We start from the raw sequence: 18,159 nt of genomic DNA, 5'->3' as shown, positions 1-18,159 counted from the left end.
TATTGCATACTGCAGTATATTTAAATGTTGAGGGAACTTTTATAAATGATAAAGTTGACGTATTCAATATTTTCAACAATATTTTCTGTCACATTGGCACCGGATTGGATATGATTCTAATGAGCTTCAGTACTGAGACAGTCAAGTATTACAAGAGGTTCCATAGAGAATCAAACATATCGGGTAACCTTTTAAAATGTGCATGAGAAACTATTGTAGCTCCTCCTAATGTCATAATGCCATACTGGTAGGTCTGCATAAAACATTAAAAGACATGTGCATGATACAGTTCATGATTTTTAAACTTTAAACAAATAATAAAGTGACAGCCAATTTGGTTTTTGACCAAACCATTCTACAGAGTCTGCTCTGGTGAGTGTAGCAGACAAATGACTGAAAAAGATTGAGAAAGGATATGTTACAGGGATTATTTTCATTTATCTCCATATTGTTCTGTTGCATAAACTCCAGGCACTCAAGGAGAGAAAGCCTGTAGTAAGATTTTCAACCAATCAATATTGGTGTACCCCAAGGCTCGATGTTAGGTTCACTGTACTACATTTAGAGTTAAAACATTCTACAGCTATGATGTATGCAGATGATATGTCATAAATGGTGAGGGGTAAAACAGTCTGGAAGTGACAATGTCAGGAGATATAATACCTCCAATTAAATGGTGGAAAGGACAATTAATTCTGCTTAATTAACTACAATCCAATGTATGTTGATAGGATCCACTTGCAAAATGTTGACAGCTTATTTCAAAAGCAGGGGATCTTGGGACTGAAACAGTCAACTGTGCTCAACTATTTGGTGTTTTTATCAATGTTTGTCCCTTATGGAAAGACCATATTGAATATACGTCAAAGAGTATATCCAAAGACATGAGTGTGATGAGAACAGTTAGATCATAAGTGAACAACACTTTTTCATTCTTTGATGTACATTTTTAACTGTCTGGACTGAACCTAGCTGCGGGAACCGTAGCTTCTATGTCCAATTTTTTATTTTTTTATTTTTATTGTTATTGGACCATAGATAACAATAATCTATGGTCCGATAACAATAAAAAAATATTTTTTTTAAAAATCGGACATAGAATCTACGGTTCCCGCAGCTAGACTGAACCTAGAAGCTAAAGATAGCTGGATCACAAAGAGAAGGCAGCTATGACCTTATTTATTGTAAATAACAATTGTGCAAAATACAATGAGATAACATGCAGTTTGGGTGGCGGTGTCATCGGTGATGTCTTATGGCGGTATCTTTTGCCGCACCTTCACTAAAATAATATTTTATGAAACAATAAATGTATTGAAATTTAGATCAAAGATGAAAAATTAAATTCTGGCATCCTGATAAAGGTAAGCCAATTACGCCAATACCATTGTCTTGTGTGTTATCTATTATTTAAGTGAACAGAGCTTCATTGCATGTTGTAAATTAAGGCTAGCATGGTGCTAGGTAGCTGATGCTGCAGTGAGTTCTTGGAAGGATTTAGGAGGTACAAAAAATAATCTTATTGTCACTAAGTCCCTTAAGAAAACAATGAGATAAGTTCGGACAGGCATTCGGGTAAGTTCGGCCCCATTGGAATCAGCTTAATTATGACGTTATAAAGCCTGCAACGTCAGATTTTATCGCCAATTTTACTACTTTTCATGTGTTACATGGGCCGAACTTGCCACAGTATCATTGGCCGAAGCTGTCTGGGCCCAAATTGATATTTCAATAAATTCTTACAGTACAGCAATATGGTAGTGAGTGCTTGGCTTTGCTTTTATGTACATTTATATCATTTGAAGCTGTCAGTGTGTTACACGTTTGACCGTAAAAAAATAGCAATTCCGTTTACAGAAAATTCGCATAACTATAGAAGCGAGATCATGATTTTGTTTCTACCCTCTAAAAAGTAATTTTCTCCTGTTTAGTAATTTTACATAAGAGTTTTCCTCGCCATTTTTTCGTGTGAATGCCCAGCCAACTAAACTGCTAAGATATTTAAGTTGTAAATATAAGCTCAAAAACAAAAATATCAGGGGTGGCCGAACTTGCCCCGGTTTCCCGTATATAGTTTTTTTTGTATCGTTGATGATTGGTAAAAATGTATTTACAACATAATTTTTGCATCAATGACGCCATTTTCAAAGCTAAAGTAGATATTTGTTCTTGTGTGTAACGTATATGATGGGTCAGGTGGAGCAGTGGATAGCACGCTCGTCTTCACCAAGATGACCGGTGTCATGCATAAAATGTACCTCCTGCTTAAATAGTATGCGGATACTTTTTATGCAGAATAAAAAGTATCCGGATACTTTTTATACCCCTTCCAAAAAGTACCCCCCCCCCCCCCCCGGGTTACCTGCCCGACCACAGGGTTTTTCCCCGGATACTCCAGCTTCCTCCCACATTAAGAATAAAATCTTCTGCTTGCTTCCGTCAGGTCACAAAAATAATGATTGAAATAAGGTGGGAAAAACTGGTTGGTAATTGCTATAGAAAAAAGTGCATATTACATATTTGACGATAAGTTTATAAAAGTAAATGTATAGAGATGTTAGTTTAAAAAATGAACTAAAAAAAAGAAAACATTGTAATACTTTGATGTAACTGAGATTGTCTTATATGGATATTTAGAATTCCTGTTCCATCCTAAAACACCTGATTGTTTTGGGTTTTTTTAACTGTCACTGAGATTTGATAGGTAATAATGCCAAATACAATTAAACAGTTTCTGTCTCTAACTAGTTATAAATCGGCATGCGTTGTGAAAAAGTATTACGTTGCTGAAATAGGGCTTTGAACTGGGGTTCGTTGTCTGGACAATTATTGTTGATTTCAACATAAATGAATTATCCATTGTTTCTTTTATGAGTGGTGATGCATACATAAATTATGTAAAGACTATAACCAGACTTTCAAAAATGTTATTATTTCGTTCATATTCTCAGCAAATGGAAATCAGAAGCAGATGAAATTTTAGACGATGAAAAATAAATGTACACGTTGACCTATTGGCTTAATTCGGCTCTTTTTGAAAATATCTCCCGGTAGAAATATTAACAGACCTGGTTGATGACAAAATAAGATCTTCAGAAAGCATCTGCGTTTTTATTTTTTGTGCCTGTGGCAAAAACTGAAATTAAAAAGTCATGAAGCACCAACAAAGAGATAAATGCAACGGCCATCAGTTCCAAGATTTTTCGGTTATTTTTCATCCTTCTGGAAATAACCGATGAAGGCCGATGGAGTGTGACGTGATTGTGACTTCACAGCATGATAATCTCTGAACGTCGTTTCATGTCTGCTAGTATCAAAATTTATGTGATAGATTTTTTTCACTCAGAATGTATGTTAGTTTTTATCTAAATAAAGAAGTAATAAAACATGAAGATTGTTTACACTATATGAAGATGTTCATGTATGGGTTGAAACACAATTGTCTTTGCTTCAAGGATACACTTCCGGTTTCCCCACTGGACGTCTACTTCCGGATGCAAAAAAATTAAAGGCAAGGTGTAGAAAGGGGAAGCAACTCTGTTTACACACGCATGTATATATATACCATTAAAGAGCTTCGCTCGGGCACCTTTGGCGCCCGAGAGCTACGCTCTTATTATAAAATCTTACTAACTTTTTTTACTACAATTAAACTTATGGATCTAGAATTTGATGGATTTAGCGACATGTGATGTTTTTCAATAATATTGTGAAGGTAAGAGATGTTGTACAACCACGAGTGGATAATTTGACCTTGAACTTGTGAAAATACGATATGAGTTGCTATCATATACAATATTTCTTAAACTATACTGCACAATCACAGGGTCATATAATACATCTCATCGGAAATCTGTGAAATAATTAGATTTTCATGAGCCCGTTATCAAATTCATTAATCTAATAATGATTGCGATGGTGAAGTCCAGATACATGATGCCATAACACAATATATATCAGCACTGCTGTGTTGTCAGTATTCATGATAAAGTGACCTACAAATGTTACCCTAACCATTGTTTGATTGGTCTAAACTATGCTCTACGCCCACCAATATCTGTTCAATGATACAATAGTCTGTATTTCATGGGGAATCATTCTCCAATTCATTTTCGGATACACTGGAGAACAGAATGGGGAGTTTGGCCAATTATGTGTTGATCATTGATTCCATAGTGCTGGCCATCTTGGCATGTCGGTCTGTGAAACACGAAGACTGCCTGTCGCCAATCACTCCACTCATTGACTGTATTTCGGACATGTCGTTACTGTAGTTGGATTCTGATCCAGTGTGGTAGACTCACCAACTGTATGTCAACCGGTCTGTCATTATTTCTGTGGTATAATTTGGATGTTAATGTTCTCATGACAACTCTCAACATTGACCACAATTTCATTTTACTGCAATCTGGTTGTAACTCAAAGTAACCATAATTATCAAGGTACATGTACATACTGTACTTCCTATCCAATTCAATGTATATACATTAAATCGATGAATTCATTATTGTATTATTGTATTTGTTCTTTCTTTGATATATCACCCCCCACACACACACACACACACTATGCACACACACACACACACATAACTGTGTGGTGAATATTTATATATCTACAGTACCTGTACATATATAGTCCACTCACTTTAACACTCTCATGTATATACAATATTTGGAGGAATGAGACCCCGGGGATTGACCCCCAGTGAACCCCACCTTCCCAGTCATCTACTATACAGATTGAGCTTAGCGCAAAGCTAGAAGGCAACATAATCTTTTGTACAATTAAAACCTGTCATACTACTTTCCCAATTTCAAAAGTGTTCACCCTCGAACACCACAACATTACCAAGGATGTTAAACTCCCTGTCACTACAGGGAGGGCTATGGGCCTGTCAATATAACAAACTTATAAATATTCCTAATCATATATCCTTTCACTATGTGATATAGAATTCTTACCTAAATTTTTGTCTAGAAACGAAACTTATTGTGGACCTATAAAGACACCTTTTCTACACATTTTTAGTTGTTACTGATGGAAGTCAAATAAATAATCCATATAAAAAAACTATTTTTTGTCTCCAGAAGACTCTTTCAAATGTCTCTACAATAAAACACAGAAACAAGTCTGTGCATTATCTCCCTTGATTATGACCCCTTCCATTATGTCAAAATAGCTTTTTCCTTAAGTTACCTGACTTACCTTATTCATCTAGTGTCTTTTTATTTAACTGTGGGTAAATGTACTGCCATCATAATCAATTAAATTGTTTACAATAATACATCTACACTCATTCTGCCTCTTACATTTAGGGAACGACCATTTGTCCTACTCAATTCTTTTCAGAAGCTTTTATTTATAAACACAAGTTTCATTTAATATCCATCACTACCTTCGAGGTAATGTGAATCTAACTATCATTTATAATCTGTTCTATTATAGAAGTAAATTTAGTAGAACACTCTGGTTTGTAGTTGATAATAATGCTACAAGTTTAATGAAGGTGAACATAAAGGGACCATTGGTGTATGACATTGACATGAAGAAAATAAAATCTGATTCAATTTCACAGCCAAACAATATAGCACAGCACTGATGTAACAACGCTGGACATCCCCCATAATCCACTTCCTGGTGGCCAAACAATATAGCACAGCTCTGATGTAACAACGCTGGACATCCCCCATAATTCACTTCCTGGTGGCCAAACAATATAGCACAGCGCTGATGGAACAACGCTGGACATCCCCCATAATCCACTTCCTGGTGGCCAAACAATAGAGCACAGCGCTGATGTAACAACGCTGGACATCCCCCATAATCCACTTCCTGGTGGCCAAACTTTTATGGACTTTAAGGTCGGAAATAGAAGCCAACAATAATTTGATGTAAAGTGTGCACATAAAACCCAGTTACGATAATGGACTGATGGTGATGTGTTTTGGTGCCAAGTATAAAGTCTGCTTGTGTTAAGCTCCATACCGTTCAGTGTCAGTCAGACAATGATAATCTCTTTACAGAATACTAGTATGCCCAATAGCAGTACGCTTTCAAAACCGACGTCTGACCAGAAGTCCACAAAGTGGGCAGATAATCCGATAAGTGTGCAAGTCTGAACGGTCAGCTCTACTAATGATCATCAGTAATGACACGTTCACCTCACAGATCCAAGACATGCCTATTTAACCAGTGTGAAATTCTCTAACATTTGGGGAAGTACCTATAGGTAACGATCAGAAAGCCACCAAGTTCTACCTCCCATATAAATCAATGAGAAAGATGTCCCATTTCACATTTATCTAACATTGATTCCCAGGAGAACCAAATCCAAGAAACTTTCACATGACTAGGAATGCCAGATTGGATTGAAATTGATATTTGTGGGGAGATTCTAATGATATCTGTCAGTCCTGTAGATACACAGCTTTCGATATTACTTTATACGGCTTTTAATGATATAAGCTGCAAAGTACATTTTGCCTGCATATAATTGTTCCACTTGTGAGCCATATTGGAATTAATTGTAGAGGAAACTATATAACCTTATGAGTTTGGTACATATATATCAATATCAGGCCAGGCATGAGCAGTAAAATCTGGTTGGCCGTTTGTACATCTACATTGCCACTTTGTGACAGAAACCAGCATGAGGATGGATGAGGCTGGTGTAAGATGTTACACAGTTAAACGTTCACTATATCAAAAGTCTGAAAGCAAATTACTACGGAGAAAATAATTAAAAGGGTTGAGCAGATAGAACAGAAAGATCTATGTATGTATATGTCTGCTGGGTTAGTAAAAGACACACGAACCTGTTTAAATGTCAAAATTGGTCTATATCAAACAAAACTTGTCATGGTAATTTTGTGGACAAAGTTAGTCAATCAATCCCAGCCACACAGGAAACTGGGCATAATGAGTAGTGTCGTTCTGACAGTGACAGTACGTTGTGGACGTTAACCCTTGTTCTATTGGCACTGATCATCATCAATAACCCTTAGTCTGATGGCACTGGGATATCACTGAAGTCAAAAATAATTATGGCACACTGATGTCATTATAAAGTAAACAAGAGGCCCATGGGCCTTAACGGTCACCTGATATATTTATACAGAGAGTTGATTTTGTTTTTAACACAAACAGAAATTTTATTCAGTGACAAAAAACGATAAAACCACCTTATTCAATATCTAGCATACAGATTTAAGACTAAAAAGTATTTGAAACTAGCACCTCTGATTCTAAACAAGAAAGATGAAGAAATTTTAGCACACTGACTCCTTTGGACCCCAACCTACAACCCTTGGGGGTAGGGCTGGCTCAAAATTTTCAAAGTATCAAACTGTCAACTCAGGGTTATAATTCCAATCAAGTTATTAACATGTAATATTCAAAGTATCATTTGCCATTATAAACCATAATAAATTTTGAAACGTGAGACCCCAGGGTCATAAAATTCACAATTTTGGTAGAGCACCTTAAGACCCTTACATCTTCGAAGAGTGTTTGATTCTACCATATCTGGGTCTTGTGAAGAAGATTTTTGAAATTTCAGTCAATTTGGCCCTTTTTGGCCCCTCCCATCAGCCCTGGGGGGTCAGTCAGGGCTTAATTAATATATGTGCATACCATCAAACTGCTACCCAATACTGATAATGCTAACTTAAATTGAATTACCTCCAATGGCAATTAAACAAATGTTGGTCCAAAATTTGATTTCCCTATATAAACTATAGTAAAGTTTACCCCCTTCCCAGGGGTAAACATGAGACCCCAGGGTCAAGAAATTCACAATTTTGGTAAAACACCTTAAGACCCTTCCATCTATGAAGAGTATTTGATTTTACCATATCTGGGTTTTGAGAAGAAGATTTTTGAAATTTTAGTCAATTTGACACTTTTTGGGCCCGCCCCTCAGGCCCCTGGGGGCCGGGGACCAAATCGGCAGCTCTTTTTGTTGACCTTTGGCAATGGAAGGTTTCTGCAAAATTTCATTGAAATTGGTTCAGGGGGTTTGGAGAAGAAGTCGAAAATGTAAATTGTTTACGGACGCACGACGGATGATGTCGGACGACGACGGACAAAAGGCGATCGCAATAGGTCACTTGAGACTTTGTCTCAGGTGACTTAAAAACATAAAAGATAATAATTTTATATAATGGGATGGTCCCAAACACATTCTTTATGGAGCACTAAGAGGCACCATAAAGAATGAGTTTGTTGCCAACTACATTAATACTAGCGTATGCACCGTCAAAATGAAGGTCAATCCTTAATTATGACATGAAGTGTCAACCCAACGCCATATTTACATATGCCTCCTGTACTATCCCTTTATTATCACTAAAGTGCTTTCCTTGAATGCCATCATTAATTCAGTGCCATCCCATTATCATCTTTTATGTTTTTAAAATTAAAGTCAGTCCTTATATTTACATTCAAAAGATGTTTAAATGCTACAATACTTAGAACAAACAGTTGAAGCGGGTTGCTATGATGGTAACTACTGTAGCCATGGTTGCTAGGATAATAAGTTCCAGTGAATCTACATCGATATATGAGTAAATTTAGAAAATATGCAGTTAACAACACTATTTTTTTCCTTTCGTAGATTTTTAATTTCAAATTAAGTAATATGCGAAGATCTTCAAATATTTCTCTTCATTTATAAGGGTACATGCATTGACACATTACTCATGGAATGACGCGGTCAACTGTTACAGAAGGAAGCCGCCATTGTTGATGCAACTGTCAAAGAAATTTGAATGTGCATCCATGAAATAAGAAGTTTGTCAGCATCCTTTTATTGCATAATCAGACATAATGGATCCCTGATTTGTTTCATGTATCTAGATGGTGAAGGAACCAAGCATTGGTTATCATTGGACTGTTATCTCGCTGAAGCGTGAAAGGCGCCATATTTGAAACAAGTATCAATCCGCCGGGCCTTTTTTCACTGCATATATCTTAATTTATACCCAGTCAGAGTTTACTAAGCTGAAGAAGGGAAACATGTAAATAAATAGTGATGGCATGGGATAGCACTCAGGTCAAAAATAATATGGCACAGGGTTGACACTTCATGTCATAAACAGTAATGACATGATATGGCATGGGGTTAATACTTCATGTCATAAATAGTGATGGCATGGGATAGCACTCAGGTCAACAATAAAAATGGCATGGGGTCGAGACTTTGTGTCATAAATAGTGGTGGCATGCATATGGGATATCACTCAGGTCAACAATAAATATGGCACAGGGTTGACATTTCATGCCATAAATAGGGATGGCAAAGGGATGGCATTGAACGTCATCGATGCTGATAGCATAGTAATGTTGATGGAGCCTGCTTCAAAAAGAGCACTTCACTGGAACACATTCAATTACATTTTTTTATGTTCTCATGCAATCTGGTGATAACATTTTCCAATACCATGAAAGAGTAGTTCTTGGTCTGTGGAGCTCTGTTAGGAAATTTCATTCATGACCAGGCAGTGCTTTGATGGTGCTTGTGATATAGACTATTTTCTGGCTCAGTTAAAATTATTAGATTTGGAGGAATAGGAAGCATTCATACAGCTGATGCTTTTATCTTAGATCTTTTCAAAAGACATTATGCATATGATGCTAAAATGGACTAAATCTCAAAAAAGTATATTACCAGCATATTTTCAAGGACAAAGTTTTGTAAACATTCAAATGTTGCTGATGTTGATGTGGGGACTTCAACCCTCCCCCCTCAAAAATGAATTTCAATTCCAAGTTCACTGGAACTTTCCTGATTAGTCCCGTGAAAGCTCTTTGCTGGTGGCCATATGCCAATATCTGCTCTGTGCCCCAGAGTATTGAAGAAGATAATGTCAGCTTCCCACCGGAACACACCAAGCTTTGATAATGAAGATATCCAAAGTAAACAGCTTCAAACAAAATGGAGTTTTAATCATTGTGTAAAACACCCTGTGTGTGTTCTGTTAGGGAATTTCACAGTGAAAATTGATTCAAATGTAAAATAGATGAAAAAACATAATGTTAACAATAGAAATACACAGACTTCTATTATCAGATCCAAGCTAATCAGCTTCAAAAGTGAAGTCTACTGGTAACAGAACAGTAATATTTTAAACTAAAATCTGTAGCAAAGATAAATTTCAAAGCTACAAAGATGTGTTGTTCATGATAATGAGAATTTAAAATAAGTGTCATGCATTTTCCTCAAGACACTGCTTGATATTTACGTCCCATAGTTAAGATTACAGAAATGCCCAGTGGCATAGTGTGGATCACATAAATACCCAGTAGCATAGTGTGGATTACAGTTATGCCAAGTAGCATAGTGTGGATGACATAAAAAAAATAATATAAATGCCCAGTAGTATAGTGTGGTTTACAGAAATGCCCAGTAGTATAGTGTGGATTACAGAAATGCCCAGTAGTATAGTGTGGTTTACAGAAATGCCCAGTAGCACTGTCTGGATAACAGAAATGCCCAGTGGCATAGTGTGGATGACATAAATGCCCAGTAGCATAGTTTGGATTACAGAAATGCCCAGTAGTATAGTGTGGTGTACAGAAATGCCCAGTAGTATAGTGTGGTTTACAGAATTGCCAAGTAGCATAGTTTGGATTACAGAAATGCCAAGTAGCATAGTTTGGATTTCAGAAATGCCCAGTGGCATAGTGTGGATTACAGAAATGCCCAGTAGTATAGTGTGGTTTACAGAATTGCCAAGTAGCATAGTTTGGACTACAGAAATGCCAAGCAGCATAGTTTGGATTTCAGAAATGCCCAGTGGCATAGTTTGGATTACAGAAATGCCCAGTAGTATAGTGGGGTTTATGGAAATGCCTTGTAGTATAGTGTGGATTACAGAAATGCCCAGTAGCATAGTGTGGATTACAGAAATGCCCAGTGGCATAGTGTGGATTACAGAAATGCCCAGTAGCATTGTCTGGATAACAGAAATGCCCAGTAGCATAGTTTGGATTTCAGAAATGCCCAGTGTCATAGTGTGGATTACAGAAATGCCCAGTAGCATTGTCTGGATAACAGAAATGCCCAGTAGCATAGTTTGGATTACAGAAATGCCCAGTAGTATAGTGTGGTTTACAGAAATGCCCAGTAGCATTGTCTGGATTACAGAAAGGCCCAGTGGCATAGTTTGGATTACAGAAATGCCCAGTAGTATAGTGGGGGTTATGGAAATGCCTTGTAGTATAGTGTGGGTTACAGAAATGCCCAGTAGCATAGTTTGGATTACAGAAATGCCCAGTAGCATAGTCTGGATAACAGAAATGCCCAGTAGCATAGTTTGGATTACAGAAATGCCCAGTAGTATAGTTTGGTTTACAGAAATGCCCAGTAGTATAGTGTGGTTTACAGAAATGCCCAGTAGCATTGTCTGGATTACAGAAATGCCCAAAGGCATAGTGTGGATTACAGAAATGCCCAGTGGCATTGTCTGGATAACAGAAATGCCCAGTGGCATACTGTGGATTACAGAAATGCCCAGTAGCATTGTTTGGATAACAGAAATGCCCAGTGGCATAGTGTGAATAACAGAAATGCCCAGTGGCATAGTTTGGATTACAGAAATGCCCAGTAGTATAGTGGGGTTTACAGAAATGCCTAGTAGTATAGTGTGGATTACAGAANTGGATTACAGAAATGCCCAGTGGCATAGTGTGGTTTACAGAAATGCCCAGTAGCATAGTTTGGATTACAGAAATACCCAGTAGCATAGTGTGGATTACAGAAATGCCCAGTAGCATTGTCTGGATTACAGAAATGCACAGTGGCATAGTATGGATTACAGAAATGCCCAGTGGCATAGTGTGGTTTACAGAAATGCCCAGTGGCATAGTGTGGATTACAGAAATTCCAAGTGGCATAGTGTGGATTACAGAAATTCCAAGTGGCATAGTGTGGATTACAGAAATACCAAGTGGCATAGTGTGGTTTACAGAAATGCCCAGTGGCATAGTGCGGATTATAGAAATGTCCAGTGGCATAGTGTGGATTACAGAAATGCCCAGTAGTATTGTCTGGATTACAGAAATGCCAAGTGGCATAGTGTGGATTACAGAAATACCAAGTGGCATAGTGTGGTTTTCAGAAATGCCCAGTAGCATAGTTTGGATTACAGAAATCCCCAGTAGCATAGTGTGGATTACAGAAATGCCAAGTAGCATTGTCTGGATTACAGAAATGCCAAGTGGCATAGTGTGGATTACAGAAATATCCAGTAGCATAGTGTGGATTACAGAAGTGCCCAGTAGCATAGTTTGAATTTCAGAAATGCCCAGTGGCATAGTGTTGATTACAGAAATGCCCAGTGGCATAGTGTGAATAACAGAAATGCCCAGTAGCATAGTTTGGATTTCAGAAATGCCCAGTAGTATAGTGGGGTTTACAGAAATGCCTAGTAGTATAGTGTGGATTACAGAAATGCCCAGTAGCATAGTTTGGATAACAGAAATACCCAGTAGCATAGTGTGGATTACAGAAATACCCAGTAGCATAGTTTGAATTTCAGAAATGCCCAGTAGCATAGTTTGGATTACAGAAATGCCCAGTAGTATAGTGTGGATTACAGAAATGCCCAGTAGTATAGTGTGGTTTACAGAAATGCCCAGTAGTATAGTGTGGTTTACAGAAATGCACAGTAGCATAGTTTGAAATTTCAGAAATGCCCAGTACTATAGTGTGGATTACAGAAATGCCCAGTAGCATAGTGTGGATTACAAAAATGCCCAGTAACATTGTCTGGATAACAGAAATGCCCGGTAGCATAGTTTGGATTTCAGAAATGCCCAGTGGCATAGTGTTGATTACAGAAATGCCCAGTAGCATTGTCTGGATTACAGAAATGCCCGGTAGCATAGTTTGGATTTCAGAAATGCCCAGTGGCATAGTGTGGTTTACAGAAATGCCCAGGTGGTTTACAGAAATGCCCAGTAGCATAGTTTGGATTACAGAAATATCCAGTAGCATAGTGTGGATTACAGAAGTGCCCAGTGGCATAGTTTGAATTTCAGAAATGCCCAGTGGCATAGTGTGGATTACAGAAATGCCTAGTAGTATAGTTTGGATTATAGAAATGCCCAGTAGCATTGTCTGGATTACGGAAATGTCCAGTAGCATTCTCTGGATTACAGAAATGTCCAGTAGCATTGTCTGGATTACAGAAATGCCCAGTAGCATTGTCTGGATTACAGAAATGCCCAGTAGCATATTTCAGATTACAGAAATGCCCAGTAGCATAGTTTGAATTTCAGAAATGCCCAGTGGCATAGTGTGGATTACAGAAATGCCTAGTAGTATAGTTTGGATTATAGAAATGTCCAGTAGCATTGTCTGGATTACGGAAATGTCCAGTAGCATTGTCTGGATTACAGAAATGTCCAGTAGCATTGTCTGGATTACAGAAATGCCCAGCAGTATTGTCTGAATTACAGAAATGCCCAGTAGCATATTTCAGATTACAGAAATGCCCAGTAGCATAGTTTGAATTTCAGAAATGCCCAGTGGCATAGTGTGGATTACAGAAATATCCAGTAGCATAGTGTGGATTACAGAAATGTCCAGTAGCATTGTCTGGATTACTGAAATGCCCAGTAGCATTGTCTGGATTACAGTAATGCCCAGTAGCATTGTCTGGATTACAGAAATGACCAGTAGCATTGTCTGGATTACAGAAATGCCCAGCAGCATTGTCTGGATTACAGAAATGCCCAGTAGCATATTTCAGATTACAGAAATGCCCAGTAGCATAGTTGGATTACAGAAATGCTGAGAAGCATTGTTTGGATTCTGTGTTTTCAAACTGTTCTTTCTCAGCACATAAGTATACATTTTATAACATGAATTTGCACAGATTTTAATGCTTACTCTGTCTCGGGGGAACAATTGAGATCCAATGAATAAATAAAATACAGAAGATGCTATTTACTGCATGCTTATCTTGTGCTTAATGGTTCTGAAGTTAAAAAGATGCTCCTTACTGCTGGCTTATCCTTGGGTAAGTTCTTCAGAAGTTTAGAGACATTACTGCAGGCTTATTTTGGGGTCGGTGGTTCAGAAGTTAAGAAAAGGTTACTAACTGTTGGCTAAAATTTGGGTAAATGGTTCAGAACTAACAAAGTGGATATTTGCTGTTAGCTAATCTTGGGGAATGTGGTTCTGAAGTTTAGATGAAGTTTTTTGCTAATGGCTAATTTAAGGTAAGTTGTATTGAAGTTAAGAAGAGGTTACTTGCTGTTGGCCAATTTTCAGGTAAGTTTTATTGAAGTTAAGAAGAGATTACTTACTGTTGGATCATCTTGGGCTAAATGGTTCAGTAGTTTGGACAGGCCTCGCTCTGTTGGCTGACCACAGGCATATACTGAAAAAGGCCCATTGACCTTGTGTAGGTTTGGTGTGCGGTACTGCTCCATGGACAATTTTTTATCCATCTTATCATTTACATCTCTCACCAGGAAGTACTTGCCCTGAAAAACAATAAAAGCAAGGTTGCATAACTGTTACATAGTAGTTTGTGTATAGGTCAAGGTCACAACCAATATACATATATGTATATAAAACCTATGATGACCTTTAACTCTGGCCAGTCCTTAGACCACAATGTATACTAGAAGATTTGAGCTTCTTGTCTAAACAACAAACTGAAGTATGACTGTTCTAAACTTCATATTCATTAGATAATGCAGATTGAAGTATTTAATATAGTTGACCTATGTGACCTTGACAGTATGTCAGTTGACCCTTGACCCCAACACACTATCTTGCACTGCCAGTCTTCTGGACTTGTTCAAATGTCAAAGCTTTATACCCTATGATTCTTTAGTTAAAGTTGTTTAAAATATTCAACATATTTGACCCCTGTGACCTTGAAGATATGTCAAGGTCATTTATATGAACAACCTTGTAGCACTCCTCCCAAATACCTGAAATACCTGTTGGCCAAATATCAAGACAATGAGTCTTTCAGTTTCAAGAAGAATTGTTAACAAAAAAGTTGATGGCCAGAGGGATGATGAGCACAAGTGCACATACAATAACCTTACAGGTATTTGGTGTCAGTTGAGATAAAACCAGAAGTATTTCTCATTTTTATTTCCCTGTGAAAACTGTACATTCTGGGGACAGTTGTAAAACAACAATCAAGCTGTCACGTCTAAAAATCAAGCTATCAAGTTTGAAATACTATAACATATCAAGCTCTCTATAACTCCACAGGTCTCACCATCTACAGTGCATGCTAATAACTTGCGAGTTCCATTATATTCCAAAGGTATTATTATAAAACCACTTTAATGCATACTAACATGGACAGATAAATCAATTTAGATTAGAATCCCTTTAGCTTTAAGGAAGAGCAAAAATCCCTTATTTTATGACAAGAACCTTACATGGCAATTTAAACAACTAACTTTATTTTTTTAATTTTACATCACATCAAAAGAATTTATAAGGCAGTAGAAGAAATTCTGTATTCTACATTAGTGTCCATCAACAGCACACAGCACTCTTAATAAACTAATAAAGGCAGGTTCATGTAACAGAAAGCAGCCATACATTATTTCATGCAGGCGCAAAGGATATTCTATGACACGTGTAACCATGGCAACCAAAAACCTATTTGTCTATTTTTCATTTTCTTAATTGTTTTGTTCCTTTCTCAAATTTTGTTCCTTTCTCAAATTGGATTCTGGTCAAAACTATTGCTGTCTATCTCCTGGGTTCATACAACTGTCTGTGAAGTAAAATCTTTATAATGCCATTACAATCTCTTAACTATATTTCAGTTAATGAAAGTGCAAATTGTTTTTGAGGGGATTTTTCATGAAGAATAATACAGTTTCCTGATGGTAATTACAATAAGATACCATTTTTATATTCTTGGAGAATGGTGTTTGTAATGTGCACTGTTCACATAGAATAGGATTCAGAATAATTAAATGGCCACTTTTATTAATCTCAAAGGAAATTTTCTTTCGTTCTAATTATAGATCTGCTATTAGATCTTCAATATTCTTCAAACTACACATGCATCTTCTGTGGTAATTTGTGAATGAACATGCTGCTGAAATATCACTACTGTTGTCAAGGCATGGTGTTGTGTACAGAGGCCAGGCTGCTAAGGGTGAAGGAGGACAACATCACAAGCTGTTGTCAAGGCATGGTGTTGTGTATGAAGGCCAGGCTGCTAAGGGTGAAGGAGGACAACATCACAAGCTGTTGTCAAGGCATGGTGTTGTGTATGGAGGCCAGGCTGCTAAGGGTGAAGGAGGACAACATCACAAGCTGTTGTCAAGGCATGGTGTTGTGTATGAAGGCCAGGCTGCTAAGGGTGAAGGAGGACAACATCACAAGCTGTTGTCAAGGCATGGTGTTGTGTATGGAGGCCAGGCTGCTAAGGGTGAAGGAGGACAACATCACAAGCTGTTGTCAAGGCATGGTGTTGTGTATGAAGGCCAGGCTGCTAAGGGTGAAGGAGGACAACATCACAAGCTGTTGTCAAGGCATGGTGTTGTGTATGGAGGCCAGAATTCCAACGGTGACTGAGGACAAAGTCATGAGCATGTTAAAACTACGTAATTTTGAACTCCTATATCCAAATGACAATAAAATGTCTTGTCATCCTAAAGAGAAACGACAACAGGAATTTAAAATCTTAAAAATAATGTAAATTTTTGCTGGTACGAAGTTTGTATTCATGTTAATTTTCTTTCTTTCAGCAAAATCCCTTTCAAATACAGTGTACTGCACGACTCTAAGAAGACATATGAGACAGGAATTTCCGGACACTCTACTCATAAACCTCACTGGAGCAGGCTTACAACTTTTATGTAGTGATTCCTAGGAGATCAAGAGGAAAAGGACTGTGACATGTTAATTAAAGCTTGAAGTGGTTTTTTTTCTCACTTGTTCAATGATCAAGATAGTGGAAACGCTCATACCACATAAAACACAAGCACAGATGACAATCATCTCGCACTATCTTTATTTTCAAACAGAGTAACAAATGATACATGTTAAGTACATTCTATTAAAATAAATACTTAAGAAATTATTTTGGAAATGATTTTTTGGTTCGTGTATACAATCAATATTATCGTACTTTTAAGCTATTCTGTTATATCTGTCCAAGATATTTAATTTCTTCTTTGAAACACACGGGAGGATGAAAGTTTAGCTCCTCCAAATGAAAATAGGATTTTTGTTAACTAACACTTCTCGGTAATTTGCCAGGCATCGAAAATTCCTGTACATGTAATGTTAATTAAGTTTGTGCGCGTTTCGGAGAATAGCACATAATATTTGTCCTATAGGTATGTGAAGATCGTATTAGGACGAGTAATTTGTGCGATTTGGCATTGACCAATGAGGTTGGAGCATGTGTGTGGGGTAGGACACGGGTGGTTGTTATTGTGTCATTCTAGCTTCGGATGTAGACGAAACATACAAGTTTTAAATCTAAATTGATTTTAATTTTATTTCATATGGAATGTTATGTACATGAATACATTGAGAATATATGGGAATCATATTTATGTTGGATGTATAGAAACCCTAGCGAAAAAAGAAGAAAAAAAACAGACAAAATAATATGCTCTGCCTCCATATGAATTTGACTAAGCAACAGACTTAAACACTCTGCCCCCAAATAAATTAAAAAAAAATAACAGATGAAGCCACAGACTTATACAATCTGCCCCCATATACATTAGACTGAAGCCACAGACTTAAACATTCTGCCCCCATATACATTAGACTGAAGCCACAGACTTTAACATTCTGCCCCAATATACATTAGACTGAAGCCACAGACTTATACACTCTGCCTCCATATATATTAGACTAAGCCACAGACTTATACACTCTGCCTCCATATATATTAGACTAAGCCACAGGCTTATACACTCTGCCTCCATATATATTAGACTTTGCCACAGACTTATACACTCTGCCTCCATATATATTAGTTTAAGCCACAGACTTATACACTCCATCGCTGATTACTACAATTTTTTTATAGGCACATTTTGACATTTTAAGGTCTTTCTGATGCATTATTTGTGGCTATGGGGGTAGTTTACAGGACATCTGTAACAGTTTCTGTTAAAATTAAAACTTGTACAAATTTTATT

At 37.3% G+C, this 18,159-nt stretch overlaps 1 protein-coding gene across 1 annotated transcript in view; it reads right to left on the bottom strand.

Moving 5' to 3' along the window:
• The window catches only part of LOC110461429 (paladin-like), a 158,530-nt gene that overhangs the window by 35,927 nt on the left and 104,444 nt on the right, over positions 1 to 18,159 (bottom strand). Inside the window, exon 4 of the mRNA XM_021514873.1 lies at positions 14,317 to 14,496. Within this exon, the coding sequence (XP_021370548.1) occupies positions 14,317 to 14,496 (180 nt within the window). The remainder of the gene's footprint in view (positions 1 to 14,316; positions 14,497 to 18,159) is intronic.

Source organism: Mizuhopecten yessoensis, unplaced genomic scaffold (assembly GCF_002113885.1).
Source record: "Mizuhopecten yessoensis strain PY_sf001 unplaced genomic scaffold, ASM211388v2 scaffold10619, whole genome shotgun sequence".
NCBI classification, from domain to species: Eukaryota; Metazoa; Mollusca; class Bivalvia; order Pectinida; family Pectinidae; genus Mizuhopecten; species Mizuhopecten yessoensis.
Note: the sequence above shows the minus strand (reverse complement) of the source record. Positions and strands in the feature narration are given on the sequence as shown.